This window comes from Excalfactoria chinensis, chromosome 8, assembly GCF_039878825.1.
Source record: "Excalfactoria chinensis isolate bCotChi1 chromosome 8, bCotChi1.hap2, whole genome shotgun sequence".
Taxonomy (NCBI): Eukaryota; Metazoa; Chordata; class Aves; order Galliformes; family Phasianidae; genus Excalfactoria; species Excalfactoria chinensis.
This window is the reverse complement of record NC_092832.1, coordinates 3,921,258-3,949,200: the sequence shown is the minus strand read 5'-3', so window position 1 is coordinate 3,949,200 and position 27,943 is coordinate 3,921,258. Positions and strand designations below refer to the sequence as shown.

The window sequence follows — 27,943 nt, the reverse complement described above, 5'->3', positions numbered from 1 at the left end:
AGTGGGAGATCAAACCATGAGAAGACTCGCTCGTGGGATTTCAGCTGTACAAAAATGGTGATACAATGAAAATGCAATAGAGGGGACAGGTGAATTCTCTTAAAGAAAGAAGTGCTGCCTGTACTTAAGGCTGACTCTGAAACAGCATTCTTTGCTCTTCTAACTTCTTCTGTTAGGCCTTTCTGCAGCTGAGCAGATTAGATCTCTTAACAGGTTTCTGCCTCCCTCAGGGTGAGGAGTAAGGGGAAAAGAATAAGGGCTACAGTGGTGAAGGCACAGACTGTATGAATAAGAAAACCACTGGTGTCAGAAAGCCAAGAAATACGTGCCTGATTACAAGACTGAGAGGTTTATGTACTGAAATGCTGCAACAAGTGTTTGAAGAGTGAAAATGGCATTTCTTCAAACTGATCAGACAGCCTTAGGCCTGCTATTAGCAGAGAAGCTTTTGTTCAAGCCCTAGAACTGCTCTTTCCTCCCGTATCAACTATTTAAAACCACAGGAAGATGGAACCACACACCAGTGAGCAAATGCTGGTTCAGAAGCGATACCCTGCACTGCGTGGTGTCTGAGTCTTGTGCACAGGGCTGTGTGAGAGAAGAGCTCTCACACCCATCCCTTCCTCGCTTGAAGGGAGGAGCATCACTGCAGACAGCTCCTTGCTTGTGGGATGAGTTCCTTAGAAAGGATTTGAAGAGCACCAGGTTATTCCAGCTTCATAGCAGAGAGCTTTGTAACCCAAAGGGATAACTACAAAAAAAGAGTAGCTCTCTGAAGCAAGGATGGAAAGACATACCCAAAGCAGAACTGGTTGCAGCACTTGTGATGAACACCAGCTCTGCCCTCTTGTCTCTAAATGAAATCACCTCTTTGCTGCAAAAACAGAATCAGACCTGTGGAACAGGGGCTGGTGAAGGAGCAGCAATCACTCTTATGAGTCCAGAACAGCACCAGAATGTAAGAGGGAATCAAATCCTTGATTCATAGGCTGGTGCTCACACAGGATCCTGCTTCCAGAGTGCAGGACAAGAGGGGGGGGAAAAAAAAAGAGAATCAATTTCCTACTGTGAAAAGAAATTACCATGCTGTCAGCATGTAGCTATTAGTGAAACATCTCCCTTCTAACTCCAGTTAAAAGCAGTATTTTTCTAAAGAGCAATCCTCTTAGGAAAAAAAAACCATATAGAAATCGGTCTATAAACAGGGAGATACCCCTAAATACTCAATCAAGTAATAAACCTAACAGACGAAAGGCGGGCTAATTAAAATGACAGCACAATCTCCCTTTAACGAACACATACAGGACTCAAGAACACGCTTGTTATGTTGGAGTACCTCATCATAATCAGATTTGGTGATTTGCTGCAGCAAAACAAAAAGGAAACATTTTCAGAATTGATCCTTCAGTTCACGTCACTTTTATGGAGATTACTTTCTATTGATCAACATTTAAATAGTAGTTGAAAAGGGAAAGACGAGAAAAGGATAAGGAGTATCTTTACATGCTAAATACAGCATGACCCGATAAAAGCAAAATAAATTAGATGGCTATAGCCAAATCAACCCTGCACGTGTGCTCACTGCAATGAAGATAATGACAAATGGAAACGATGGTTCTTTGTGCTTCGGCCTTAACAAAGGGGGAGCTTCAAAATGAAGTTAGAGCTTAATCTGCTCAGAATGAAGTCTCCCATGCAGCAATTAAGTTCTGCGTGAAGCTGAACTGTTGGCTTCAGAAGGGTGCAGATGCTGGTTTATTTTCTGAACAGCACTTCCTACCTGTGGGTTCCAGCTGGGGTCCAGTTTTTTCACTGTAGCAACGTACTCCTGCATAGCTTGATGAGGACTGGTGTCTCCCAAGGCTTTCCAAGCTTCCCTAGGGCAGAGAGCAATGTATCGGTAAGCTGTTCTGAGACAGCACAGCGTGTTTTTATGGTGTCATCAGTGAACAAAGCAAGAAGATCCATCTATATGTTTTCAAGGGGTATAAAGCCACCTCCTGCTCAGTTTGAAGTGGTCAGCTTCTCAGTGAAGCCATGAATGGCTACTGCAGGTGCAGCACTTTGCTATGAGAACATCTTTCAGGGGATCTAGACATAGGTTTGTGTTCCACCTATATGCAGCTATCTTGGCTGTTTTTACAATGCTCTCATGGTATGCAGGCCAATTCTGGATGTAGAAGGGAAAGACAGGCTGGGCTTTCATGTCTGCATGAGGAAGAGTAAGCTGTTCAGATTGCAAATTGACTTGAACCTGTCTGTCACGTTGCAGGCCTGTAATACCAGTAACGCCAGTATCCCCTACTTGCAGAAGAAAAGCTATGCTTTTTGTGCAGACAACACTATATGGAACAAAAGCCATTCAGTGGCAGGCTCTCAGATCTGACCTCCTCACAGTGAGGTCTGTAACACAGTACAGAGCAGAACCAGGAGCCTCTAGGAGTTGCAAGGATTTCCTCTTACCATTTCTGCTTCCCCTCAAAATCAAAGAAGCTCGGCTTTGGAGTGTTACAGGTTCCAAACTTCACCTAAAAATAAAAATTCCTTCCGTTAGAATAAATCCAATAGAACTCATGAATAGTCTGAGGCATCCATCCGACTGCACAGGAAACACCAGCTGCCATTAAGCCAAGGCCTGAGATGATCAGTGTGATGCAAGGAAGCCACAGTGGCAGCACCAAGGCAGGGTTAGCAGATGGGTGTCGCTGCAGCGCAGAGTGTGATCCTGTACACAGCTTTTGTGGCTCAACTCTCGTTCAGAAACTCCAAAACCAACGTGACACCCAAACTAATGCAGATGGACAAGAAATCTTTTATTCAGTGTGAAATGGACTTGGTGCCAGCAGGACTTATGTGGCCAGCTTTCCATAGGAAGGCATCCTGACATGATAAGCACAAAGCCATTTCTTTCACTGTGGGGTGCAGCTCAATGATCTCTGAGGTCCCTTCCAGGTGAAGCCATTCTATCATGCTGCGGTCTGGAGGAGGGCAGGGGCTGCTGGCAGAGCATTCTGTTAGCCGAGCAAAACCCAACTGCCTTCACTCTTCTTGTTTAGAAATATGCCCCAGCGTTCAGGCAGGTGAAGTGCTTAAATCAAGCTCACCTTAGCAGGGTGGGGATATTCTGCTGAGGAGAGAATCATGAATCAGGCTTTAAAGAGAGCGTGCCCGCACTGAGAGATATTTATTAGTTACACTATGTTTTCATTTAAAGCGTGAGAGACTGTGACTGAAATTAATTCTCTGTGCATCTGGGTGCCTGTGAGTGAGCAGTCCATCCAAATTAGGATCCCAGCTGGCCTGTGAAACAATGCACTGCGTTCCATGGAGGGACAAGGGAAGGGATGAGCAGCAGCTAAGCCCTGTGAATCCATCACCACTCATTGGTACTGGAATGATTGTTAGTAGCATCAATAGTGATACAAATCAGGGAAGAGTAGTTAGTAGTTCATCCATCAAGAGAGGGGAAAAAAGAAAGGGGAGAAGAAGTGCTCCTGTGCCCTGCTTGTTACTTTGAGATGTATTGAAAAGCCTTGCAGTGGTTTTGCTGGACAGAAGGAAATAACATTCTTGGCTTCCCTCGCTTTGCTGCAGGACTCCAGAATGCGTCAGAAAGCAAACGGGAACTCGGTGTCAGAGGAGACTGGATGCTGAGGATGGGGATTTTAACCTAAATAGATCAACATAAAAACCAGGGGGGGGAAAAATAAGAATGGTGTAGGACTCAGTCCTGCTGCTTCAGTGGAAGGCCTCGAATGCTGGTTTTCTCCTCAGCCAGCATAAAGATAAGAGCCTGGGTTAGTATAACAAGGCAGAGTTCCTCATTCTGGATCCGCACAATGTTGTCTGCTGGTCTCCAGGGGCTGACTGGTCACTTGGTGCTTAGCTCTCCTCATTTACAGTTCATCAGCTGCATGAAAAGCAAAGTGTGGCCAGAATTAAATGCTTTCCTAGCATTGCTTCTCTGTGCAGCTGCCGACAGGCTTTACTCCCAAACCACTGAGAAGCAGCTCTGAATGGGAAGACTGCATTTGTGGAGAGCGTGGCAATTCAGAAGCTCTAGAAGCCTTCACCTGATGGCTGGAGGTGACAGCACTCAGAAGAGCCTCTGCATAGACAGATGCTCAGAGACATGCTCTGTTAAAACTGGTTGTCAGCGGTGCATAAGGGAGTCTAAGGAACTATCACGTAAGGGTGCTGACCCTGCGGACTGGGGGCAGCAGGTTCCTGCTTTGCTCATAGTCACACCGCTAACACCGGCTCGGTTCCATCCTCACCTTGCATCTGCAGACTCGAGGCATGGACAGCACAAGTGATTTGCCCAAAGTCTGATGGGAAGCAGGAAGAGGAGCAGCGCTCCAGCCCAGCACCCTGCCAACCAGTCTGATCTTCCTCCTGCGCTGGGGCAGAGCCATAAACTCAGCACCATCGGCTGCAAAGCTCACTGGAGATGACAGCTAAGCAATTCCCTCATTTTCAAGTCTCTGACACATAAACAAAATCAGAGAGAAAAGTAATAAAAGCCCGAAATGGCCTCCAATAAAAGGTAATAAAATTCCAGGAAAACGGTTATATACCCAAACAGTTTGGAATAAATAATACACAGTATCTTAACGGAGAGCTCAGCTGCTACTGTCACCCCTTTTATGATGGTGCTGTGTCTTAAATCAAAGCCCTCGGTGACATAAAACACTAAACTGAGGAAAGACAAGGATGCCAAATCAAGGGCAGCGGACAGATCTGAGTCAGCACCTTTTGTGTGCTAGCAATACTACTGTCCACTGGAGTAATATATTAGCAGCCCATTATGCATACTGATATGGCTGCTATAATTAAATAGAGAAAACTTGCATTAAGCGCCATCGCTTTGATTTAAAGCACAAAATGCTGCAGAACTCCAAGTTAGCAGAGCCTAACCCTGTGGTAGCTGTGCTAGCAAACTCCTCCTCTCCACTGCCAGCACTGTCTGCTCTAGCACTGTGTTACAGCCTTCCTGGACAGCCAAAGGCATATGGAGACCCAAAGCAGAGGGCACAGATTGTGCATTCTGGGACAAGAGGGGATGGGAGATCCCTGGTTCCTCGCCTGGAGGTGAGAAACAAGAGGTCGTTTGAAACAGATCTGAGAATGCAGATACGCTGTAGCAGACACAACATTATTTCTTTCCATCTCCTTCTGTATGTGGCCTTTGTGCCTAGAAGTTCTCCTGCCGCTTTCCCCCACCCCTTCCTTTCTCTTACAAGGAAAGAAGAGCCAGAGACCTGTTGAAGCACCAGAAGACCTGAAGACAAAGCTCCCAGCCTGCTCTGAGACAATGAATGGCCCACAAAGCACAGCTAAGGAGCCACCAGCTCGGGGGATAATTCAATACAGCATCAAAAAGATGGAAGCGCTTTGAAGCAGCAGCAGCAGGCCAGATAAGGGTACTCCGTGTGGAAGAGAAACGTAACCTGGATTGATTGCAGGATCATAGAATGGTTTGGGTTGGAAGGGACCTGGGTTCACGGTTACCAGCCACCTGATCAAGCTGTCCAGGGCCCCATCCAATGACCCTGGGCAGCTTCTGCTACCCAAAGCAGGCAGGATCCAGTTCCATACGTGATGCTCTGGCACTGCTGCCCAGAGCCATGGGTACATCACTGAGGTACATCGCTGCGGTGCTGCAGGCCGTGGCTGGGCCCTGGGCAGCCTGAGCTGGTGGGGTCGGCCGGCCCACGGCACGGACCGGGCTGGGGGAGCTTCGGGGTCCCTCCGAGCTGGAAACAGCCCACGGCTGCCCCACGCACGTGGCACAGACCGACCAGCTCAGCCTCCCGCCCCCCTTCCTCCCCGCTGTCCCTGGGCCCAGGCGCAAGGCCCCGCGCCTCACCTGCTTGTAGCGAGCGTACAGGTAGAGCAGCTGCTCCTTGCTGGCGCTGTGCAGCAGGGCGGGCAGCCGTTCCGCCGCCTGCTCGAACAGCGCGGACAGCTGCCGGTCGGACGGATCCGGCCCCGTCGATCCCGAGCTCCCCTCGCCGCCGCTCCCGGCCGCCAGCGGGGGCGACGCCATGGCGCCGGTCCGCCCGCACCGCCGTCCCCCTGCGCGCCTCGGTACGTTCCCGCACCGCCCGGCGAGAGCCGCGCGCTGTGTCGGGGAGTTCCGGGGGACGCGCGGTCCTACCCCATCCGGCGGGGAGCGGCCGCTGGGGGGCAGCGTCGGGCCGGCTGCGGGCACTGGCTGAGCGGCCTCCTCCGGGCTGACCCCCCTTACCGGGAGCGGAGGCCGACAGCCGCTCACCGCAGCGTCCTTTCTAGCAGGCGGACGGAGCGCTGCGGGCTGCCCCGAGCTCCTCCTCTCCACCCATCCCCTTCCCTCGCCATCATCGCCGTGCCCCCAGACCCCATGCAGCGCTGTGCTCCAAACCATCTGCTGTGTGCTGACCCCAGCCGCGATGGGGATGGCCAGCAGGCTGCCGCTCAGGGCTTCCCCTATGAAAGGCTTTTTCCTTGAGCTCCTCCCCAGCAATCCCCAGCACCATCTATACGTATTGCTGTAAGAACGAAGTGCTATTTATAAGCGATTCTATAAAGCAAGTGCCAGACAGCGCTGGCGGGAAGCCCGCTGCCAACTTCTCCCCGCTCCAGATAAGAAAGCAGATAAGGCCCGTTGCTGTGCCTCCTCCCAGCTCCCGGCCGTGACACCCGCGGGGTGCTCCGTGCCACCCGAGGGGCAAGCGGTGCCATTGCGTGGACCCAGCGCCTGCAGCCCGTTTGCGGGGGGGTGGATTGACAGGTCACGGTCTGGGCATCGAGGCCACGCCCCCATCCACAAGCCACGCCCCACGTCGAGACCACGCCCCCACCTCGAGGCCACGCCCCCCGCCGTGAGGCCACGCCCCCCGCGTTGGTGGGCGGTGCCGAATGTTGCCGTGGCGACGCGGCGCTGCCGGCGGCCGGTTGGCTGGCGGGCGGCTGACGGCGGGAGGCGGCGGCGGGCCGGGGAAGATGGCGGCGGCCGAAGAGGCGGCGGCGGCTGCGGGGCGGCGCTGAGGAGGCCCCGAGGCGGGCCGAGGAGCGGCGGGGCCGGGCGGGCGGGGGCCCATGTGCGGCGGCGGAGGCCCCCCCCCCCGCCCCGCAGTACCGGCGGCGGCCCGTCGTCAGGCCAGGCGCCGCTAGCAGCGGCTCGGCGGGCGCGGCCCCGGGCCCGGCGGCAGGATGAAGTTCGCCGAGCACCTCGCGGCGCACATCACCCCCGAATGGCGGAAGCAGTACATCCAGTACGAGGTGAGACCGAGCTCCTTCCGCAGCGCTTCGCGGCGGGGCCGGGGCCGCCGCCGGTCACACGGAGCCGGGCGGCAACGGAGCGAGCGCTCGTCCCGCCGCTGCGGGCAGAGCCGCCGAGCCCGGCCCCGTTCGGAGGGCCGGGTTTCCTCGGTCGTGCCGTGACGCCGTCGGTGCCTCGGGGAGTTCCTGCTCCTTTGTTTTCCGCGAGCTGCGCTCGAAGGCGTTGGGTGTCCGAACGCAAACCGCGCTCCCGCTTCACCTTGCAGCAGCGCTGCGCTCGGGTGCTGTGCGGGAGCGGCTGCCCCGTTACCCGTCCGACTCGGGCAGGGTAACCCGCTGTCCTTTGCGAGCAGCGATTTGCACCTTGTCCACAGGGAGGACTTGGGCTGGGGGCCCGGCTCGGTGCTGACACAGCCCTGGCACTCGGTGGCTGCGTGCGGAGCTTGCAGGCTTACATTGCGGGAGGTTGATTCCCTGCCTTCTTAACTAGGGCAGTGTTACTGTGTCTACGTCCCTTTCTCCACCTGTGTTTAAAATAAAGGCGGATTGGAGTACAAACTAACTTAGAGTCCCTTCTGGGCTTCATGCTTCTCATCTGAGCGATACAAAATAACCCCTCCCGCTTTCCTTTTTTTGCTCCTAAGTTGTCAAACTCTTTGTTACAGCCCTGCCCTGCCAGCCATGCATATCGCAGCCATGCAACGGGCTGCATTCATTATTCAGGACCCCGTGGTGGTGCAGACAGGAGCACGGGGGAGGCGTGCAGCCCTCCTTTGTGCCAGCAAACACCGCCTTGTTGCTCAGCCAAGGGGAAGGCATGGAGCTGCTTTCCTTACTTGCATGCGGCTTTTCTTGCAGCGTGCATCGCTGTGTTGGTGCTGTTGTGGTGCCTTTTGGCTTTGACACTTGATATCTGCTGAATTAAAGCGGGAATGGAGCACGGTTTGAGCAGGACAGGCCTCCTCCTGTGTGAGTCTTGTGATCCCAACTGGGAAAAGATCAGCCCCGTTTCCAGGCATTACCACGTCCAGGGCTGGGAGGTGGGACAGACGCTGCCTCCAGGTCAATCTGTGTCACAGAGCTCCCGTGCAGCCCTCATATTTTCCCACCCTGATGAGTGTGGTTATTCCCTTGACACAGCAGCTGCTGAGCCCCCACCGGTGAGCAGCCCTGCCCTGTTGTAGCGGCAGCAGGAGCAGGGTGTGATCCGGTGCTATCAAGAAGGAGATGTTGTGTTTTGAGGACCTAAATGTGACCTTTGGCTGTCGGGTGGTCCTTCATCATTTACAGCCCACAGAGTTTTTGTCAGTAACGTATCCTTCCCCTCCAGCACTTACCTGTGCGGTGATGGTTGAGGGTGGGGAAGAGCTTAGGCAGGGAAAAGTCTGTTGGCTTTCATTAAGTAGGGAAAAAGATGTACTAAGATACCTATAGCTTTGATTTCTTATCGCACAGCAGTGGCCATTGCTGCCTGTGTGCTTTTTAAGAGCTAGCAATGGGCACGTGAAAAGGCAGACCGATGATGTGTGCTGTTCTGTTTCATTCAGCTTTTGGCTAAGACGTTGGCCGTGGCTGAGGGAATGCAGGCACGGAGTTTTACAAACCCTTGATTGCCTCAATCTGCCTCTGGAATGGAAAGCCAGAAGGAAAAGATTGTAGAACAGCTTGAATTGGGAGGAATGGAACAGCACAAAGCATGACGTTCCATGCTACGTTCACTGCTGGCAGGTGTGGAAGTCCAGCTTGCCATCACCCCTTGTGTTGTGAACTGCCCCTTTGCTTCCCATGGAGCAAAACTATAAGCAGGGGAGCAAAACTAAAAGCAGGAGAGCAAACAAAACCCCGTCTCACCGTGTCAACCAACAGCGTTTTCTTTTTCAAGTGGACAAAGCTGGACCAATTGAAGTGACTCACAGATGGATCTCAGAGGATGCTTTTTCCTACATACGCGCCTTTGTGGCTGCAGTGAGGTTGTTGGAGTGCTGGGCCTCTGTTGGTTCGCTAATTGCAATGTGGGTTTGCTGTTGTGTGCATCCCTGGAGCTCCTACAGAAGGAGGGGAGCAGCGTGGCTCAGCCTGCTTGTGTGTCAGTGTGACAGAGGCCTGCTTTTACACTTGGCAGATGGCAATTCTCTGCTGGTTTCTCCGGCCTGAATTTGTTTATCCGAGCGCAGAAGGCTCTTTATTGCACTCTTAATTTGGCACGTTATCTTTTTTCACATGTTTTCCCATCTATTTGACTTCCCTCCTCTCCAAAGGGGACCTTGGGCTCTGTCTGCTTCAGCCTTTGGACAGGGGCAGAAGGTTGGGAAGTTCTAAAGCCCGTTTAGCCCACGATAAAATGTACAGGTAGGCGAGGGTGATGGGCAGGGTGAGAAAGAGGAAGGCGTTCTGCTTTGGTGGTTCTTTTGGCCACTTGATGCATGGCACGGGATCACGTGCTGCCAGCCGGTGAGTCATGGGGGGAAGGGGACAGAGCAGCCATGGTCAGCTGGAATGTAGGAGGGGGTTGTGTCACCGGGATGGGGATCATCCAGCAGTGTCTTAACTGGGAAAACAATTCTGCAAGTGACCTTTGTTGAGACCTCTGGAATGAGACCTTTGAGAGATGCCTGAGCCGCCTGTTTGCTGGCCGCCTGTGACACCTTGCGATAAACAGACGTGTCCTTTAGACCTTCTGTTTGCTTAGCGGAGTGTTACAACAGCGCTGAGCTGCTCCTTGCTGAGCTTGTGGTTTTCCCCGTGAGGGCATCAGGGTGGAGATTGTTTGGGCTGTGCTGACCCAGGGCAGGAGGGGGCCGTGGTGTGCAGTGTGGGGCTGTGGGATGGGTTGGGTGATGGGCAGCAGGCTTGAAGGAGCCCAGCGACTCACATACATTAGATTTCTGTAGGTTCACAAGGCAGGAAACGAGCTCTAATTCTCCCAGCAGGTGTGTGTGAAGCCTGCTCGTGTTCTTTGTGCATGTAAGGATGCTTGCCTTCATTGAGTGATGTGCTGTAAGTGAATAACTGCAGGCCAAATGAGTCTTGCCCCTTTGCTTCTAGTTCCCAAACTGCTTCAGGTTACTCCATCAACCTCCAAACCCCATCTCGGGTTGTTTGATGCTGTGTTGCCCTTCAGATCCCTCCTTGGGAGAAGGCAATCACTCGTGTTTCCTAATCTTGTCCGTCACCCTGTCTTCAGCTTTTAGAATACGCGTGTGTTCCTGTACTACTGTATAACAGTGATAGATCCCCGAGGCTGCTTTATCTCTGTTTGCCTTGACAAGCTCCTTTCTATGTCACGCCACAGGTTTTCTAAGAAACCTCGAGCATCCTACCAACCAGGACACGTTATTTTTTCCTGAAAGGCTATGTTTTAAAATACACTTGGAATAACTGGATTAGTAACATAACCAGCTTTAGATGGAGCGGTCAATAAATGAGAACATGTGTTTCTTTTGCTAACAGAATGACGTGTAATAGCATTACCAACACGTCCCGTAGCTTTGTGTGTCAATCTGGAGGGATAAAAGGACTTGAATTGCTTTTGTTTTCAAAGAAGCATATCACAACATAATGTTTTATTAGATTCTGACTGCGTTCTTTGTTCTGCCCCTCTCCCCTCCAGGCTTTGAAAGAGATGCTGTATGCAGCCGTGGACCAGGCCCCTTCTATAGAAGGTAAGCACGTGGTCACTGAGAATTGTGTTTTTCTTGGCTTTGGATACTGGATGTGCAGTAGTGTTACATTTCTGTCCTTGGTCCTCCTAAATTGGTCGGCTCAATACACTGATGGGCAAACGCTCGGCCTTCCGCAGCCCGCGTGCTATTTTGGATTGTTAGAACTCTTTGTCCTCAGTCATCAGCACAGTAAATGGCTTTGTATAGCCTGGGACTTCAGCAGCTGGATTCCTCTTGCTTATAAGGACATTCACTGGTGGAAGTACTACTTCATCACTGGAGAATAGCCCCTTGTTTTCCTATGGCAGCCCTGGGAGATAGCTGTGCTGGAGAGTCACCGGTTGGTGAGCAGTGATGTGATGGTCTCATCCTTTTGTCCTGGGTGCTCCCCGAGTGCCGTGCCACCTCTTGGATGCTGATATGAGGATATTTGCTTGTTTTCATATGTTTATTGCCACCGCATTCTCTAGGTAGGTTATTTGAGCACAGCATTTGCTTTTAAGCTCTTTGCATTTTGCGTAGTCTTAAGCGATGTGTGTAAAAGTTCTTGATAGAACCCAATATCTTTCTCCTTCCTTTAGTTGTCTTTGAAGCACTGAGTAGTTTCTGCCTTGATTTTGCTTTGGTCCCTTTCTGTGGATTTCAGCCTTCACGCTTCTAGCAGTTTGATTGCAGAGCAATGTTAGTGTCACTGATCTCTCTGAGTGCAGCCCTTATGTGTGTGCAGAGCAGAACAACCGCTGCTTCCAGTGCAGTCTGTTGGCTGGCGTCAGTAATGCCAGCCATCGTTAATGCTAGTTCATTAACAACTCACACCCTATTGTCCAAACTGTGGGTCCTAGAAGTGCATTTCTACAGGCAAGTGACCACACTCGTGCCGTCACCTAAAGTAGGTGGGCTGCTTGGAAATGGAGTCAAGCTTGGAGGCAATATGCTGGCAAAAGGGGAAAGTCCTGCTTTTTAGAGGTGCAGAAACTGCTTTAAAACCCCCACAGGCCTGGAGGATCCCTCTCCTAAAAGCAGTTTTCTGTCTAAGAGGAACCAAGGTGTTTTGTATAGGCTGCACAGATGATCTTTATTAACTTATCTTTAGAGATAATTGGCTGGTTTGGTTGAGAAAACGTGTTTCCTTTGTCTTATCACCAGTGTGTGACTTAAGGTTTGTCTCATAATGGATGGGGCTGCAGATCCTTTGCCTTTTAACTCCTCTGTTCTGTGTTGTGGAGGTGTAAGGAAGGCAGTGTGAGAAGCTAACCATAAAACTCCTGAGTGGTGGTCTGCATTTTGGCTTCTTTTTTTCTGCTGCCATGCTCATAGTGATATAGTGATGCTCTGCGTGTGCTGTAATGTTTACGTGTTAGGAAAGGAAGAGAAAGTGATGAATAAAATGGTGTCATCTAATATTAATGTTGTTCTTTTGAATGTTGAAAGAATGTAAACTTCTGTTTCTGCCTCCTTTGATGCCTTCAAACCCTCATCAAAAAGGGAAGTAATGACTTAACGCTGCGCTAGCTACAAAAAGCATCTTCTGCTCGTTAAGAGCAAGGCTCTTCCTCTGTGTTGCAGAAAACAAAGCGATGCAAACTGTTTGGAACTGCTCGGATTTGTCACTGGATTGCCCAAATTGCCTTTGAGAGGAGAGCAGCAGTGCTAAACACCCGCGCTGTCTGTTAGTTCAGTGCTATGTGAGCGTGTGCTGGGTTTCTTTTTTTCATTCAAGTTTGTTTCCAGTGTGTTATTTCCCTCCTCTTTTGGTTTGGTTTGAAGTTTCCTCTGCTGTGAATCTGTTTTGCTCATTTTCTGGCTCTCTGGAAATGCGTGCTTGGCTTTGAGCTTAGCACAGGAGCACCAGGAGGTTGCTTTGAGCCCCATCTTCCCAGGGTGTGGCTGGTGTAAATCTCATTTTAGGCTGGTTTAACTAGAAGCCATTTGATGTAGGTGATGCCAGGCATCGTAGGCACGTTCAGCTGGGCTTTGGTTTGCCTTACACGTATACTGGAGCTAATCTTCAGCTAGTAGCTGGGCTGTGAAATAAAGGGAGGTCTGTCTCTGTTGGTGAAACTTCTATTCATCAACAATTGCTTCCTATGTGTAGAGGTACGCTGGAAGCAATTGGAAACTGGTTTAATAAAGCGCTGCCTGGTGAAGGCTTGTTGCAGGGCGAGAAATGGGTGAGCTACCCACTGTCTCTGAGCTCCTGTTAAGGAATCTCCTGCTTATAGTTGGCACGTGGGTAAACAAAGCTGGCTTCAAAGTGACTCATAAGCTGTGCAAATGCTGGTGCTATTTGAGAGGGAAAAGTGTTGCTGGGAGGATGATTGTGGATGTAAGTTGTGGGGTCACCTACCAGTGTGGTTATCTGCTCTACTGGTGATCTGCAGAGCTGGAAGGGACCTCTGAGGGCCACCCAGTCCAGCTCCCCTGCAGTGAGAACTCACTGAGCTGATGTGTTGGCATCTCCCTGAGCTCCTCAGGGTTCAGCTCTCTGCAGCCATAATGGAGATGGAAGCCTGCCTGTGAATTATTCATCCTGATTATGCGCTCCAATGGACAGGGTCCACTCTGAATATTATTGCCTGGAATATTTGTCTTTCAGATATTGAAAATTAACCTCCTTTTAAGACTTGTGTAAACAGATCTTGTTGTTGTCACATTAAATGGCACAAAAACGTTCTGCAGTATCCTCCTATTATGGAGGTGGCTTATTCCACTTAACCCCCATCTGCATTCCAGGTTCTTGCTCCCAGGTGCTTGTTTCCATAGCTGGGCTAATTAAAGGGCTGTGCACAGCTTGGGGGGCAGCAGGAAGGCTGGGTTAGGCACTCCACACCAAGCCACAAGGAAAGGGCTGCACCTGCAGGCAGGTTTCCTTTGCAGGTCTGAAAGCTGCTTATCAGCCTGGCTGCACAAGGGCTATAGATCCCTCCTTAATGGCGTGGGGTGACAGCAACATCAGAAAGGCTTTCTTTCCCTTCCTTCCCTCTCTTGCTTACTGATAATATAAAAAGGCCTGTGTGTCAGTTTAACTGGTAGGTACTAGGTTTCGTGTTGGTGGTTAAAACGTGAGGGCTGGGGAGTAGAAAAGGAGTTTGTAAAGCTGGAAGATGGACAGCTAGCTGTGCTCACAGTGCAGCAGAGCATCAAGCAGTGCTTTGGGTGTAGCATAGAAAAACACCGAGTGTGTGTGTGTGTATAGGAGGTCAGAATTGATTGCAAAGCTTTGGGAAAGGTTGCGGCAGGAGGAGTAACAGCAAGATTTATGGTGTGCATAGGAGGTGCCCTCGGGGTTTGTAGCCATTGCATTTGAAATAGGTGATTAGGCTTTGGGATGAGGCTGTGGCTATTTGGTGAAGAATGCCAAGTTAATTAGACTCGATGGGTTTCTGTCTCTTTAAAAATGCACGCTGTGAGCAAGCTCTCCCTGCAAGGAAATCTCATTCTCCTGCATCAGAATCACTTGTAAGATGCTTCAGAACGATGGTCAGGGCCTGCCAGCAGCTTCTGCATCTCTGTGATGCCATGTAGGAGGAGCAGGGGCTGCCAGCACAGCCCCTCTGCTTTGTTACCTGGGCTGAAGAATGCTCGGAGCTCCGTAGCTGTAAGGCAGCAGTGAGCCAGAGCTGTGTACGTTCAGCTGCAAGCTGCAGAGAACGCTGTGAGAATGCAGCGATCTGCTGGCATGCATGGCGGGCGCTGTGTGCAGGAGCATGAGGAGCAGCACAGCACAGCCTGCAGCTCCAGCCCTGGGCTGTGCGCTGCCCTTGCTGCGGAGGAGAGAGCCTTGTTTATCTCCTAGGAGATGGAAAAGCAATTTCTACTTCCTGATGAGAAGCTGACAGGCTATTTGACATAACAAGAGAGGCAGCCGGTGTGACTGGGAAGAGGGAAATTGCATGCCATAACATACTGATAGAAATGCAATTTATTTTGCATGTGCTATATAGCTTCAGGCACGCATTTTGGAGGGGTGAGAATTCAACACGTTTTGGAATGCTAGTTCTAAATAGCAACAAGAGGTGAATTTGGCTTCCAGACTGTGTGTGTAATCTTGCTCTTATTGTTCCCGCTGTTGATTAGCGTGCTTTTATAAACACTCCCAATGTGATTAGCGTGTCTTTAATAAACGCTCCCAAGGTGTGTGTGGGGAGTGAGGGAACCTGGAGCTCTCTGGCAAGCTGAGTGAGAGTGAGCTGTGAGCTCAGGACCCTGATGTGTGGCCAGGATGGCTGTCCTGGTGCCACCGCTGCCCATCCGTGTCCCTGTGCTGAGCTCAGGTGTGCTTCTCCCTGTGGGCACAGCTGTAGGAGTGACTCACAGGCAAGGCAGCTGAGTGGGGTAATAATGAGCAGGATAGGCTGATACACCTGTAAGGCACATACTATAAATAGCTGAAAGGGATTGGGTCAGTACTGCCTGCTTTGACGTGACTTTATCTGCCATCATCAGCGGTAGCAATGAGAAAGCAAGGAAGTAACCAATCTGAGAGCCCCATACGGCATTCTGCCTTTCTTGGAGCCTTTTGTTCCTTGCTGCATGCCAGATGTTCCTTGAACTCCACGGCAATTCAAGACAAAGGTTTCATTTCCCCCCTCCCAGTCACAGGATAATGCGTTTCTCTGTTAGCAGCTGGGTCAGGGCTTGGTTCTGCTCTGACCTTGGTGAGCACAGGTGCAAGGAAACGTTTCTTACAGGTTGTGTGTCCTTTTAAAGCCTTTAAGAGGCTGTAATTAATGGAGTTGCCTGGAGACAGGATGACTTCCCAGGGAGGAGAAAGGGGACCTTCCCAGGGAGGATAAAGAAGGAGCACCTTTTGGCTGAGCTGGGTTAGTGTTGGTGCTCACAAATGATAGCCCTCTCTTTTATAGAGGCTTCATCTCCAGCTTTCAGATGCTGCATGCTCTTAACATGCAATGTTCACTCGTAGTACAGCTCTGTAAGGGTGCTGGTAAGATCTGTTCATTAAAACTTCATGTTTCAGAGGGTAGGTTGCTAAAATATGGATCCAGAACGCAATCTCCTTGTCAAGCAGTCAGAGGAAGAAATCAGTGCAGGATACCAAGCTTGAAGCGTTTGCCACACCTGATCAGATGCATCTGCTGTAATAATCCTGGTTGCAGGACAACTGCTCTTTCTGGTGAGCACATCACACCATACAAAAATACCCCATATCAGGTGTGAGTGTGAGCAATGCATTAGCAGCAGGGAGCCTGCCACAGCTTTCATACCCTTCTTTTCAGCAGATGTCACCTTGCTGAAGCCCCAGAAGGCGTGAAGCAGCAGGACGGATGGCGAGGGGTCCTGCGTCCCTCTGCCTGTGTGCAGCTGTCTGCGCCTGAGCCATGCTGTGAGCAGAGCTTGCCAGGCTGCTTTAAGGTCTGCCTCATGTCCACGTACAGCCCCGTTTCTCTGCAGCCTGCTACCTTTGGCCCTGGAGCTGCTGACCTCTGAAGGCAGAAGATCTATTTGCTGCTGTCGGTGTTCAGTAAGGCTTGAGCTGGAGTCCCAAAGGCTCCAGGGGCACCGAGTGTCTCCAGTTTTAGAAATCCAGCCTCAGCTCAGTCAGAATTGATCTGTACTGATTTCCCTTTCAGTTCCTCCTGCTTGCAGCTGGCTCCTGCAGGTTTAGTTCCGCCTTTGTTCCCAGCTGATGGAGCTGGTTGATGCGAGCTCATGCTAATGGAGCCTGCTTGCCTTCCGGCTGGGGAGGGATTCAGCGTTGGGAGGTGTGTGATCTGGGCTTGGACTTGCCTAAGCACAAATTCGAGTAATGAATTAGTCATCAGCCATGGATTTCATGGCCCTGGGGACACGGATCCTGCGGCTGGTGCAGCCCAGCTGTCAGTCAGGAGCTGCTGATGCAGGAACTTCTTGCAGCCTGAGAAGGTTCCCCCAGCTCTGCTGATATGGGGAAGAGAGGTTGCCAAAGCCTCCGGCTGGTATTTCAGCAGCAGCGTGCATGCTTACAGCATGTCCTTAAAGGCTTCGGCCTCTTCACCTAACTCAAATAAAAGTATGCCTCAGTGGGGTCTTTAGAAACCAAAGGCAGCAAGCCCAAATTATGGCAGTTCTGCCATCTTCTGCAAGCAAGGTGATTTTACCTAATCCTGGTTTAGTGGTAAGCAGGAAATGGTGGGGGATACTCCATCCTCCGTCAGTCTCAATAGTGATCCCACAGTTATTGAGGTGTCGGGGTGATATGGAGCAGAAGAGCTATGAAGCAGAAGAAATAAAAGTCAGACCTCTCCAAAGAACATTTTCAGCTCGAGGAGCAGGGGATGCTTCCATTGTTCTGTTCCCATCCTTACGTTTGCTTTTTGCATTTGGCAAGACGATGCCAGCGTGTTTTGGACAGCCCGAAAAGGGGTATTTTGTTGTTCTGTGCTTTCTTAATGATAAGTTCATTTGCAGAAGTTAGAAATGAGGCAGGGCTTGAAGTCATACGCTTGGTTGCTTGAGCGTTGTGCTGAATACCGTTGCTTTATAAATAGCACCTTTGGGGTTGGCACCTTCTCTGTATGGAAGGTGACTGGGTCTCATTTGTGGATTTGGATTTGCTCATCATTTTGTCACGGTGTTGTGCTTTTATTCTTTCAAGATGTGCCCTGGTGGGAGTGCCTAACACTACAGCCCGCTTCTGGTTTGTATGTAGAGTTCAGCTCTGCCCTGTTGGGAGCAGACACAGCTGCTGGGTAAACTACACAACGCTATTTCTGCTTTGGATCACATTGCTCTGATCTTCATTTGAAAGTTAATCGATCAGGTCTTCAGTTTTCCACATTGGAGGGCGGCAGGAAGCTGCGTCTGCATGGAGCATAAAGGCTCAAATGGCCCTGAAAGCCTAAACAAAGTGGGGGGGAATGCTGGCTGCCAACATGCTGGGTTTTATCATTTGCTCCTCTGGTGCTTTGCTCATAGTGCAGCTCTTTGTTGATGCAGACGAAGGTTGATGGAATCATTAAGGCTGGAGAAGACCTCTAAGATCATCATGACCAACCATCAGCCCGTGCCCACCACTGCCCACATCCCTCAGTGCCGCATCTCCACAGTTCTGGAACACCTCCAGGGACGGTGATCCCACCACTCCAAGGGCAGCCCGTGCCAATGCACACCACTCTTTCCAAGAAGAAATGTTTCCTAATACCCAACCTGACACTCCCTTGCTGCAACTTAAGGCCGTCTCCTCTCATCCTCTTGTTCACTTGCAAAGACCTTGGCTAGTTCTGGGAGGAGCCTAAAAAGGGCACGCAGCCTGGGTGCTGCAAGGTCAGCCTGTGGGTGCTGGATTCAGTGAGCACTGTCCCTTCCTCCAGGACTCTAATAACAAGTGGCCTATCTCATTGAGTGCACATATTCGTTTATAAATATCCTTAATCTTTACTTGAAGAAGCCTGCTCTTTTGCTGGCTGCTTGGTGCTTGCTTTGGAAAGATGCATGCTGTCAGAATGTGGCTGTTCCACACGCCCGTGTGCCAAACACAAACAGCTCTGCAGCTGATCAAAGAGGGAGGATTACGCTGCTGACACCAACTAAACGGGCAAGTAGGGATAAGTGGCAGCTCTGCAGCAGGCCTACCTGAGCAGACAGCCTCTTCAGTGCTGAGGGGGTAATGTGAATCGTTTGTCGGTATGGTTCTTTGGTCTTGTTGTTAGCAGAGATGTTCTTTGTTCTGTTGGAAGACTTATCCTTGCATTTCAAAGCCCCGACAACTGGGTTACTTGTGATGGAAGGCTGTCTTTGGTGTAGCTACATATGCGGTGAAAAGTTCATCTAGCTCTGAGGAATATAAGGCATCCTCTGGAGTTGTCAGAATGCTTTTCATATAGAAAAAAAGAGAGATTTTGATTTGCACGCCTGCATAAAGAGTCGGAGCATGCACGCACACCCTTTGGTGAGAGGTGACTTATCCGAGGGCAGCTGCACAACTTCATCTCTGCACCTCATCCATGAGTTGTGTTACATCCCAGCACCTCATATCCTACAACTCTTAAAGGCAATGTTGTGTTTATGATTACACTGCAGGTGTTTTGACTGGCCCTTGTGCCTCTGTAAAAATACCAGCTATACCAGGTATAACATGGCACCTCCAGAGGGATATATTCCACCTATTTGTATGGTAAGCAGTTGTTATCAATCTTCCTCACTTCAGGGGGAAAAAAAAGGGGGCTTTAAAGCAAACATTAACCATTACCTTGTATGGTTTTTATGCAGCAAATCTGCTTTTCAAATGATGTGCAGAAAGCTGATTTGTTTTAGGTTGCCTGTGAACTGTAGCTGAAGCAGGTCCTGCTGGTCTCTGACCTGTTAATAATAAATAAAATGAATAGCACAGGCTTTGATCTGGTGGTCTCTGAGTTCAATCATAGCACTGTGTGCCCCTGCCCAGAAGCAGGGCTGATGAGGAGACCCAGCCGTGCTGCTTCCAGTGCATGGTGAGCTTCCTGCTCTTCTTTTGCATGGTTACTCTGTCTCAAATTAGGAGACCAGTTTGGAGTCCAAGTCTTTCCTGTTAAACCAGGAGCAGAAATACGTCAGTGTGTCAACTGCAGTCTGTTTCCAGTTCCTGCTCCTGTCACATCGGTTAGGTTTGCAGAGTACAAGGAGTATTTGTGTTATCAGATCACTCGTTAAGGCAGATCTTGCTTAGCAGCTCTCTCTTGTCGCTGTACCTTTGTTTTCCTCAAACTTGCTCCTTCCTGCACAGCAAAGAACGTTAATGGCTGAAGCAGGAGTTAGTGCCTAATTCTGGGAGTAGCAGCTTTTCAGTCTGGCTGTGTCTTGCTTTCGTGCTTCACAACGTAGCATCTTGGATAGCTAATTTAGAGCCCAGTAACTGAAGAAGGCTGTATGTTCCATAAAAGTGAAATGTAAGGGCTTGTAACTGCTAAGGAGAAAAGGAGGGAGGGGAGGAGACAGAATATTGTGGGACGGCATCTGGGTGGAGAGTCTCATTGCATTAAGCTGTTTTCTCTCCATGCAGTCATTGAATCTCGTAAAAGTCTCGACTCTTTCTCATGGAGGAGTAAACACGAATAAGCTCGGGGCTTTCACTGCTTTGCCATACATTGCCTACATATGACATTGTTTTCCCTGGAGCTGTTAGATTGGGTCTGTTGGATTGCCTTCGAGGTGTCTCAGCTTGCTTGTCTCCTAAGCAAAAAGTCTCACATCTTGGAATAACATTATTTTTGCCTCAGGATAACCTTGGTTGGCCTTATAGTGCCAGTTAAGTTTTGTTAACTGAATGCTTATGGATCCCACGCAAACTTGCTTTGCCCTGAAGAGGTCAGGCTATTGGACCCAGGAGTCCTTTTAGGTTCCTTCCAGCTGAATTTGCTATTCTGTTTGCTTATTCTGGCTGCACAATAGCAGGGGAAAGCCCAGAACGTTTGTGTGCAGGGAGGTTTTTGTTGAGGTTACCTTGCTTGGGAGGATGTTATGTCCTCTGGTGGGTCATCTCTTCTGTGTGCTGCTGTGCCTACTCTTGGAAACTGTGGACAGTGTAGGCTGTGACTGTTCAGAATTCATTGTGCTTTTGTTTGGGGTGAGAAACATGAACTGTGGCTCTGGGCAGCCTGGTCTGGTGGTTGGCAGCCCTGCATATGGCATGGGGGTTGAAACCAGATGATCATTATGGTCCTTTTCAACCCAGGCCATTCTATGGTTCTATGATATGAACAGATCTGCTGGCTGTTGTGTTGAGCTGGGCCCTTGGGCAGCGTGCTGCCATGCCTTGGAAGGGCTATGGCTCTTGCTTTCCAAGGAGAATCGGTGCATGTTATTTTTAGGGCTTGGCAGGGAGAAGAGGGTGTCAATAATTTTTATGAGTTCCATTCTGCTAATGGCAGCTTTGGGATGCTCAGAAGGTGGACATACTGTTCTATGGCAGCTCAATGAGAATAACATTCCAGGAATGTCATTTTTTTACACTTAAGCTGTTTAAGATTCCCCTTTACGTACTTAAAGCATTTCCTTTTATAGGTGATGATGTGCCTTTGATTTGGAGTTCGCTGTCGCCTTCTATCAGCTGCGTGGAATTAACCTTGTGCTCAGACACCAAGTTCTGAAGGATGGGAACAGTCTCCTGCTGTTGTAAAGCATGCAGGAGCTGTGCCTGCTGCCAATGGTGATTTGTCTGGGGCTTTTGTAAGGGGCTTCTCATCATTAGGATGCTTATCCCATGGAAGAAACTTTACTAATGTAGATTTCTTTTCTTCCTATTTCTGCACACCTCGTTGGGAATTCATGTAATCCGGCAGAGGTTCCAAGACCCTTAAGGATCTGCAATGTTCAAGTGATTCATTAACTTTTCTAATTACCTGACTGCTAGGACACGTCTGAATGCTGCAGGGCAAGTAGTCTGGAGATAAATACATGGATAGTCAGTGTAAATGCAAGCTTCTCCTTACCTGCATCTGGGAAGCTGTTGTGGCACCCCAGGATTTTAGCCAAAACAAGCAGAAAAAGGCTGTCTGGTCAGCTAATACGTGCCTGTTGAGTGTGGGCATCTTTCCTTGGCAGTGACTGGATGGGCTAAAAACCCCACAGCAGGATTTACCCCCCGGGATTAATGGTGGAGGATTGGGTTTGTTGTACGGAGCATTCCTTGCCCTGTGCAAATCAATAGAGGCAGTTTCTTTAAAACTTTTATCTATGGCTACAAAGGCAAAAACCCTTTGTCTGTGAAGGAAACTGAAGCAAGGAGATCTATACTTGCCCCTGATTGATGTGGGCAGCTCCAAGCTGCAGTGTCAGCATGCTGAGCTAGGGTGCGTTCATTTGATTACATCAAGTAAATGGAAGAGGTGGTAAAAGGAGCTGGTTACTTTAAAAAGTGCGTTTTTAAAAGCATTAGACCTGAGTATTTCTGTTTTAACGTTCTGTTTGGGAAGGTACAACGTTCCCAGCTGGGTCTGGTAACCACAGGATACCTTGAAGGAAAGGCATGGTTGAGGTACGTGGGACACAGCGCGTGTTCTCCAACTGCAGGCAAGAACTGGTTTTCTTGCAGTTCCTTTAGAGAAACAATCAGGCTCATTAAGATGATTAATTACTGCAGTTTTCAGCCATTCATCTTTTGGAGCACCAGTATATGTAGTGTGCAGTAAAATCCATTAGCGTGCCACGGCTCTGTGCTAATAGTGAAATTCTGCTCCTCTTTGTAGTAGTAGTAGTGAGGTAGATGAATGTAGATTACAATGGAGTAAAAACAGTTTCCACACAATGGAAAATGTTTTATTTGTTGAACAAGATATGCTTGTTCTCTTACCCCTCAGCTGCTGAATGACTTACGTGGAGTATAGCATGCCGTTAGTGCTGTTAGAAGTTATTAAATGGGGCTGAGGAGGGAAAGGAGCAAATGGGTGCATCATTCGATACAGCTTTGGCCCTGTGTCTGGTTGATGATCCATAGGAGAACTCATTTAAAGCCTGTTTATTTAAACTACTTATCGTACAGTTCAGCGGCTTTGGAAAACGAGGACGAGGGAGACACGGACTCTGTGAGTTTACAGACTTTTTATATGCTAATTGAATGCAATGTACAAACAAATCTGTAATTATAAAGGATGAGAAAGGTGGATGATTAACAAGGGGGGACGGGGGGGGCTGCAAATAGGCGTTCAATTCACATTCAGACATCTCTGTTTCTTGTTTCTGAGCTGATGCATGGTTGTGCATGGCTACGTGTACACGTGGTATAGTGGCTCAGAGTAGGTAGTGCATGTCTCTTGCCTGGGGACAAATGATCCTATTTGATGTGGGGAGGATGAATTGTTTTCCAGTCGTCTTGTGGTGTTTACACAAGCAGAGTCGAGGTTTCAGATAAATCACGGGTTTCGTGTGACTGTGACTTGAGTGACTGCAGTGCAATGGAAATAAGCACTCAGCCAGACTTGCTGACTTCTAGGCTGCATTTCAGAACCTTGTGCAAATGCCAAGGAAAGCAGCGTTCAGAGAAGTTCTACACAACCTGAATGCCTGTTTTGGAATATGAAATACCTAAAGAGATAGACAGCACCTGAGCTTTAGGAAGAATGAGGTGAGGTCTGAGATGGCTGCAATGACTAAAACGTCGGCTGTAGGCTCATCTCCAGATCCAGAGCAGTAGATAAAATCCCGTGCAGCTCCGCAGATAAATATGTGATTATTCCCTCATTCCCACTTGTATCACAAGTGATTATTTACATCTTAGAAATTGATGTTTCTGACTTGAGTCTTCAGGGTATTCCTGATGCTGCTCTTCAGCTGATTGTAGAAACTAATTGGGAGGGAGAGATTTACAGCTACAATTAACTCACAAGATCAGCGTGTTTTCATTCGAGTCAAGTCGAGACAGGGGTTGACCTCCTCTGTGTGAACTCGTAATTCAGATCTCAGTGAAGGAGTAGCACAACATCACGGTTTTAACATCTGTTTTGGAGACAAAAGGAGATGAACAACGGCTAGGTTAACGTCTTGAAATCCTGTGCTACTGGAAGAGTGTTTAGAAAGAGATGTTGATTTGGGGCGTGCAGTAGTGGTGCCGTTCTTAGGGTGACAGCAAAGCTCTGCGTTGCTTTGGGGCTTGGTATGTCTCCTCTGGTTGAAGCACTGTTGGTGGTGCTCTGTGTCCTGGGGTTGCAGCTGAACATCCCTGGAGGGGCACTGGGTCCTGTTCCTTCTGTAGTGATGCTCCTCATTCTGCAATACGATGCCTTTGAATCTCTCTGATGTTCCTTCGGATGCTTTTGGTAGCTCTAACTTTTCTGAAACTTCTTCACTCAGTTCCAGCTTCACTGCATGTTGAATTGAACACCCTTTGTTGAGCGTAAGGCGCCCGTTATCTGTTTTGGCAGCCTTCAGCTCACAGCATTCAAAGAAAAACGCTTCCCTCAGTGCTGCAGGTTTTCTTCTTTTGCTTTAACGTCTTCAAACAACTTCATTCGGAGGAGTTTGTCCGTTTCCCCAAGTTTCTTATCTCTGCCATCCAGGCTCGAGGAATTTGCGTGCAGATCGAATATTTGGGGGTATGGGAGGGAGAGGTTTGGAGGTAGGAGGTAGCGTTATCTCATTTATTGGTTACATCTTCATTTCTGCCACTTAATTTCGTTTGCACAATCATGCAGCTTAAAACGAGGTCCATTTGGAACTGGCTGAATAGTGGAAAATGACTTCTGTGCTGTCACAGATGATGGCTGCTTGATTGTGGTCGGAAGAGCAGTGCTGGTGACATGGGTTGGGAGAGCCGGGGCTCGTGTCTTTTGGTGGGTTGCTGAGGGCTTTGGGCAAGACTTTCAGCTGCAATAGCAGTATGGAGGTCCCTTAATGCACAAGGCAGGGTTGGGCATTGTTTTACACTGCCTGCAGCAGGGATGACTTGTGCTTCCACCAGGTCTGAGCTGCATTAAACTGCTTTAATCTTGTAAATTGACTTATTCTTCGCTCACTCAGAGGAGCTTGTTCAGAGCTTTTAGGCTGCTAATGCCGTAAGTACGGCAGGACGCCTACAAGCTAATTACAGAAAGCAGTGACTTGAGGAAGGGGAACTTTGGAATTAGCCCTTCTGATAGAAAGCAGTGCAGAGCTCATCAATGCCCCAGTGCTTTGCTGGCGTTGCTTGGTGCTGGTGAGCGCAGGCCAGCTGGCAACGAGGAGCTTTTTGTGGCCACACTTGCAGCCCAAGTGAGATATTTGAGACTAATAAGCAATGTTACCATTGAGAAAAAGGATGTCAAGTCTTTTCCCTTGGGCTGTCTCCAAACCTCCATCAAACAATGGTGCTTCAGTTAGGGCTGTGAGCAGGTTCTGGCAGGAGCACACAGGAGTGCTGCGGCGGTGCTGAGCTGCTGCAGACTGCTCACCTGGCTTGAGAAGCAAGGGGGAAAAGGAAAAAGCAGAGGGAAGGCTTTGTTTTTCAGCACTGTGCATGGGTACAACCAAAAGGACTTTGTTCGTGCTTGGGAAACGTGACTTGAATTAGCAGCAGAGCTTAAGAACCTCCTGCTGGAGATGTGGCTTTCTGAGAGTTGATCGTGCGAGAGTATTTGGTGAGAAAACAACATAGCTGTTCACTTGGTGCTGCAATTAGGCCATCCTTCACTGAAGGCTGGCTTTGTAGGAAACAACAGACTGAAATGAGCACCGTTTGCGATGGGCTGCCTGAAATGTTAGTAACCGACTCTCACTGCGCTGATATTTTTTGTAATGTTGCAGGGAAGAGAAAATCAAGAATAAATTGGCGAGTGCGCCACGCGCCTGTGTCTTAACTCCAGCTTTATATTTAGAATTGAGTTTAAAAATAAGAATTCCTTTTGTTTTTAGGTTTGGGCCATATGTGCTGCTGTCTCTATAAGACATGAGCGAAGCTAATTAACTACAAATGAACCACCAAAGTGCTTTGGGAAGGCTTATTGAGCGTGGTCTCGATGGAGTGATGCTCGTGATTATCCTCTCCCATGACCAACTTCTGAGCATAGGGTCTGGGTCCACCAGAAGACCTTTGTAATGCTGAGTTCCTACTAGATTCTGTAGGAAGAGGCAGCACTCATTGCTGGGTATGGGAGAAAGCTGTGGTGAGCCATGGCAGCTCTGGAAGGCGAGTTTGATTTACTGTGTTGTGGTGCTGAGGGAGGTAATAGATACCAGTGTGGAGCTCACTTCCATTACTGTTATTTTTGCTGCCAATATATCAACATGTTAGCAAATATCTGCATAAATATGGGGGTGTGATACGTCCTGAAAGCATTGCTGGAGTTTCCAATTCCACTTCTGTGTTGTCGATGGTTACTCACATAGCCAGTAAGCTGAGCACCAGCAGGATCATCATGCTGGAGATGGATTACCTCTGTGAAATGCTATAGAACACCTGTTTGAATTTGTTTCTGAGATATTTGGGTTGTCTAGGGTTGCCGGCCATATACTGAAAGAAGAATATTTAGTCCCAGATCTGGTGCAGGTAGGCAGATGCACAGGCTGGGAGCACGAGAGCGCGTCGGTGATTATTTACTGTAGTTTGAAGCATGAAGACCTTTCTAAATCTTGCAAACTAAATTTGATTCCCACATAGAAATTAGAAGCCTTCAGAAGTTGGAATGTGTTCTTAAGACAACTTTCATCTTATTTTAGACGAACGTCTCATTAGGTCGCTCCTCTTTCTGTTCTGAAGCTCGCACTGCCGCAACATCATAATTAAATGGGATTCATTTTCTAATTTTAACATATATTGTTTGATGGTTGTTTCGTTTTGTTGGTGTGTTGCTTTTTTTAAGACAATGTACTGGAATAGCTTAACTTAGAATGGTAAGAAGATCACTCTTCATCAAAGAATAGAAGGAACTGTACCAATATTTATTCCATTCCTATAGCTGATAATTTGCTTTGGGTTCATGTCTGTGGGCGATCAGCCATGTCCGTCTTCTAGTTTAGGAAGGTCTCTGATGTGATCCCCAGTTAATCACTGTGATCTTTTGAGGCTTCGTAGCTGCTGAAATAATGGGGATTTATCTTTTCTATTACAGTGTCAGTAGCAATGGGTTTTTAGCATATATTGAATACTGCATAAGCAACTAAAATTCCATAACTCTTTATATGAGGCCTCTCTACCTAGGCTGATCAGCGGGGTTGGGTGGATGATGCAAGATAACCTGGAATATATCTGTTTTTTCCGTCAAAAAGGATTATTTGGAAACTGAACCTTCCTCGGCTACGGTATCTGAACAGTTCTGATGGTTGCGTTGTCATCTTTCATGGTCAGAAAGAGCATCTGAGTTGCATCCAGAAAACCACGAAACCATTGTGCCAAGTGCAGTTGAAATGCAGAAGTATCTTTGCTGTAGTGATCCCTCCTCTAGGTAGGGCTCATATTGATTTTGATCCTGGAGGAAATGGAATGGGAAGGGGAGACATTTACTAGTAGTTGGTCTTTTAACTACTGGGACTCCTGGGCACTTGGGCCTCCAGTATCATTGTTAGCTTGTATTCAGATCTGCCTCCTGCCACAGAAGAAGGCATTTTCTAGGATGCCTGTAGCATGACCTGAAGTCTTTTGTTTTCCCCATTCGTTTCTTCTTCGAGGTTTTCACTCTTCTTAATTCCCTTGTTCCAACCTTACAAATGCTTTCGCAGAATAAAAAGCACCGATGTTTTACAAGGGGAATCCTTCAAACACGGAGCTGGCACAGATGAGTGAGCATCACCCGGATTTGTCTCCTGCTTTCATGTGCTTTCCTGATGGGTCGCTGGAGCTTGACCTCATTTATGTTGGCCTCTCTTAGAAAGCGAACTGGAGGCAGCGGAGCCGGTAGGACTTGAGAATGAAATCAGGTTTGGGAATATCTTCGTGCCTTTCTTTGAAACTTCTCGTTAGGTACAAAATAGTGGTAGTAGTTACTCAGAGTTGCATGTTCCAGGCAAGACCTTGACCTTTTATTGGATCCCATCAGTATATCCTCATTTAATGAAGTTCCCTTGCCTAGGGATGTCCAGGTGTGATGTTGAGAAACTCTATAGAGTTTGATTATTGTTAGCCCTACGAAGCTGGTGCCCTCGTGTACTTGTGTCAGGATTTCCAGGCTGAGTGAGTGGGAGCAGATGCCATTGCTTGGGTACTCAAGCAAGGTTGCTTCTCTGTGCTGGCATGGCTGTTAGCGTTTGGACATCCCTGGCCCTTAATGTTGTTGTCTGGTCTCTGGTGCAAACTTCAAAACTTCAGCTGCCCAGTTTGTCCACCTAAAGCCTCCCACCTAGCAATTTAGCTTCACTTAATTGGTAGAATAGAGTAAATGTTCTCTATATTCAGCTCCCATTTATTTACTTTAATTATAGTAAATTTTGTCAGAAATAAAATGCTGCTGTGCTTCATGTTACGAAGCTTATCATAGTGAACTTCATGCTCTTCTGTGGGTATAAATCATGGCTCCTTGTGTCAGCCGTGAGGTTGATTGCAGTCTACTGAGCTCTGCCCCTGTGTTAAAGCTGGCAGCGGGCACCAGCGTGGCTGATGTGCCCAGAGAGCTGGCCACAAAAGGACTCTTGTCTGCAAG

At 48.8% G+C, this 27,943-nt stretch overlaps 2 protein-coding genes across 2 annotated transcripts in view; one reads left to right on the top strand and one right to left on the bottom strand.

Moving 5' to 3' along the window:
- Nucleotides 1-6,266, bottom strand: part of ACBD6 (acyl-CoA binding domain containing 6) — a 64,949-nt gene extending 58,683 nt beyond the window's left edge. The window contains exons 1-3 of the mRNA XM_072343161.1: nucleotides 5,870-6,266; nucleotides 2,464-2,528; nucleotides 1,781-1,877 (exon numbers count right to left, since the gene is read on the bottom strand). Of these exons, the coding sequence (XP_072199262.1) occupies nucleotides 1,781-1,877; nucleotides 2,464-2,528; nucleotides 5,870-6,049 (342 nt within the window). The 5' untranslated portion in view covers nucleotides 6,050-6,266. The remainder of the gene's footprint in view (nucleotides 1-1,780; nucleotides 1,878-2,463; nucleotides 2,529-5,869) is intronic.
- Nucleotides 6,267-6,944: 678 nt separating this feature from the next.
- XPR1 (xenotropic and polytropic retrovirus receptor 1) overlaps nucleotides 6,945-27,943 on the top strand; it is a 71,795-nt gene continuing 50,796 nt past the window's right edge. Inside the window, exons 1-2 of the mRNA XM_072343779.1 lie at nucleotides 6,945-7,263; nucleotides 10,874-10,925. Of these exons, the coding sequence (XP_072199880.1) occupies nucleotides 7,195-7,263; nucleotides 10,874-10,925 (121 nt within the window). The 5' untranslated portion in view covers nucleotides 6,945-7,194. The remainder of the gene's footprint in view (nucleotides 7,264-10,873; nucleotides 10,926-27,943) is intronic.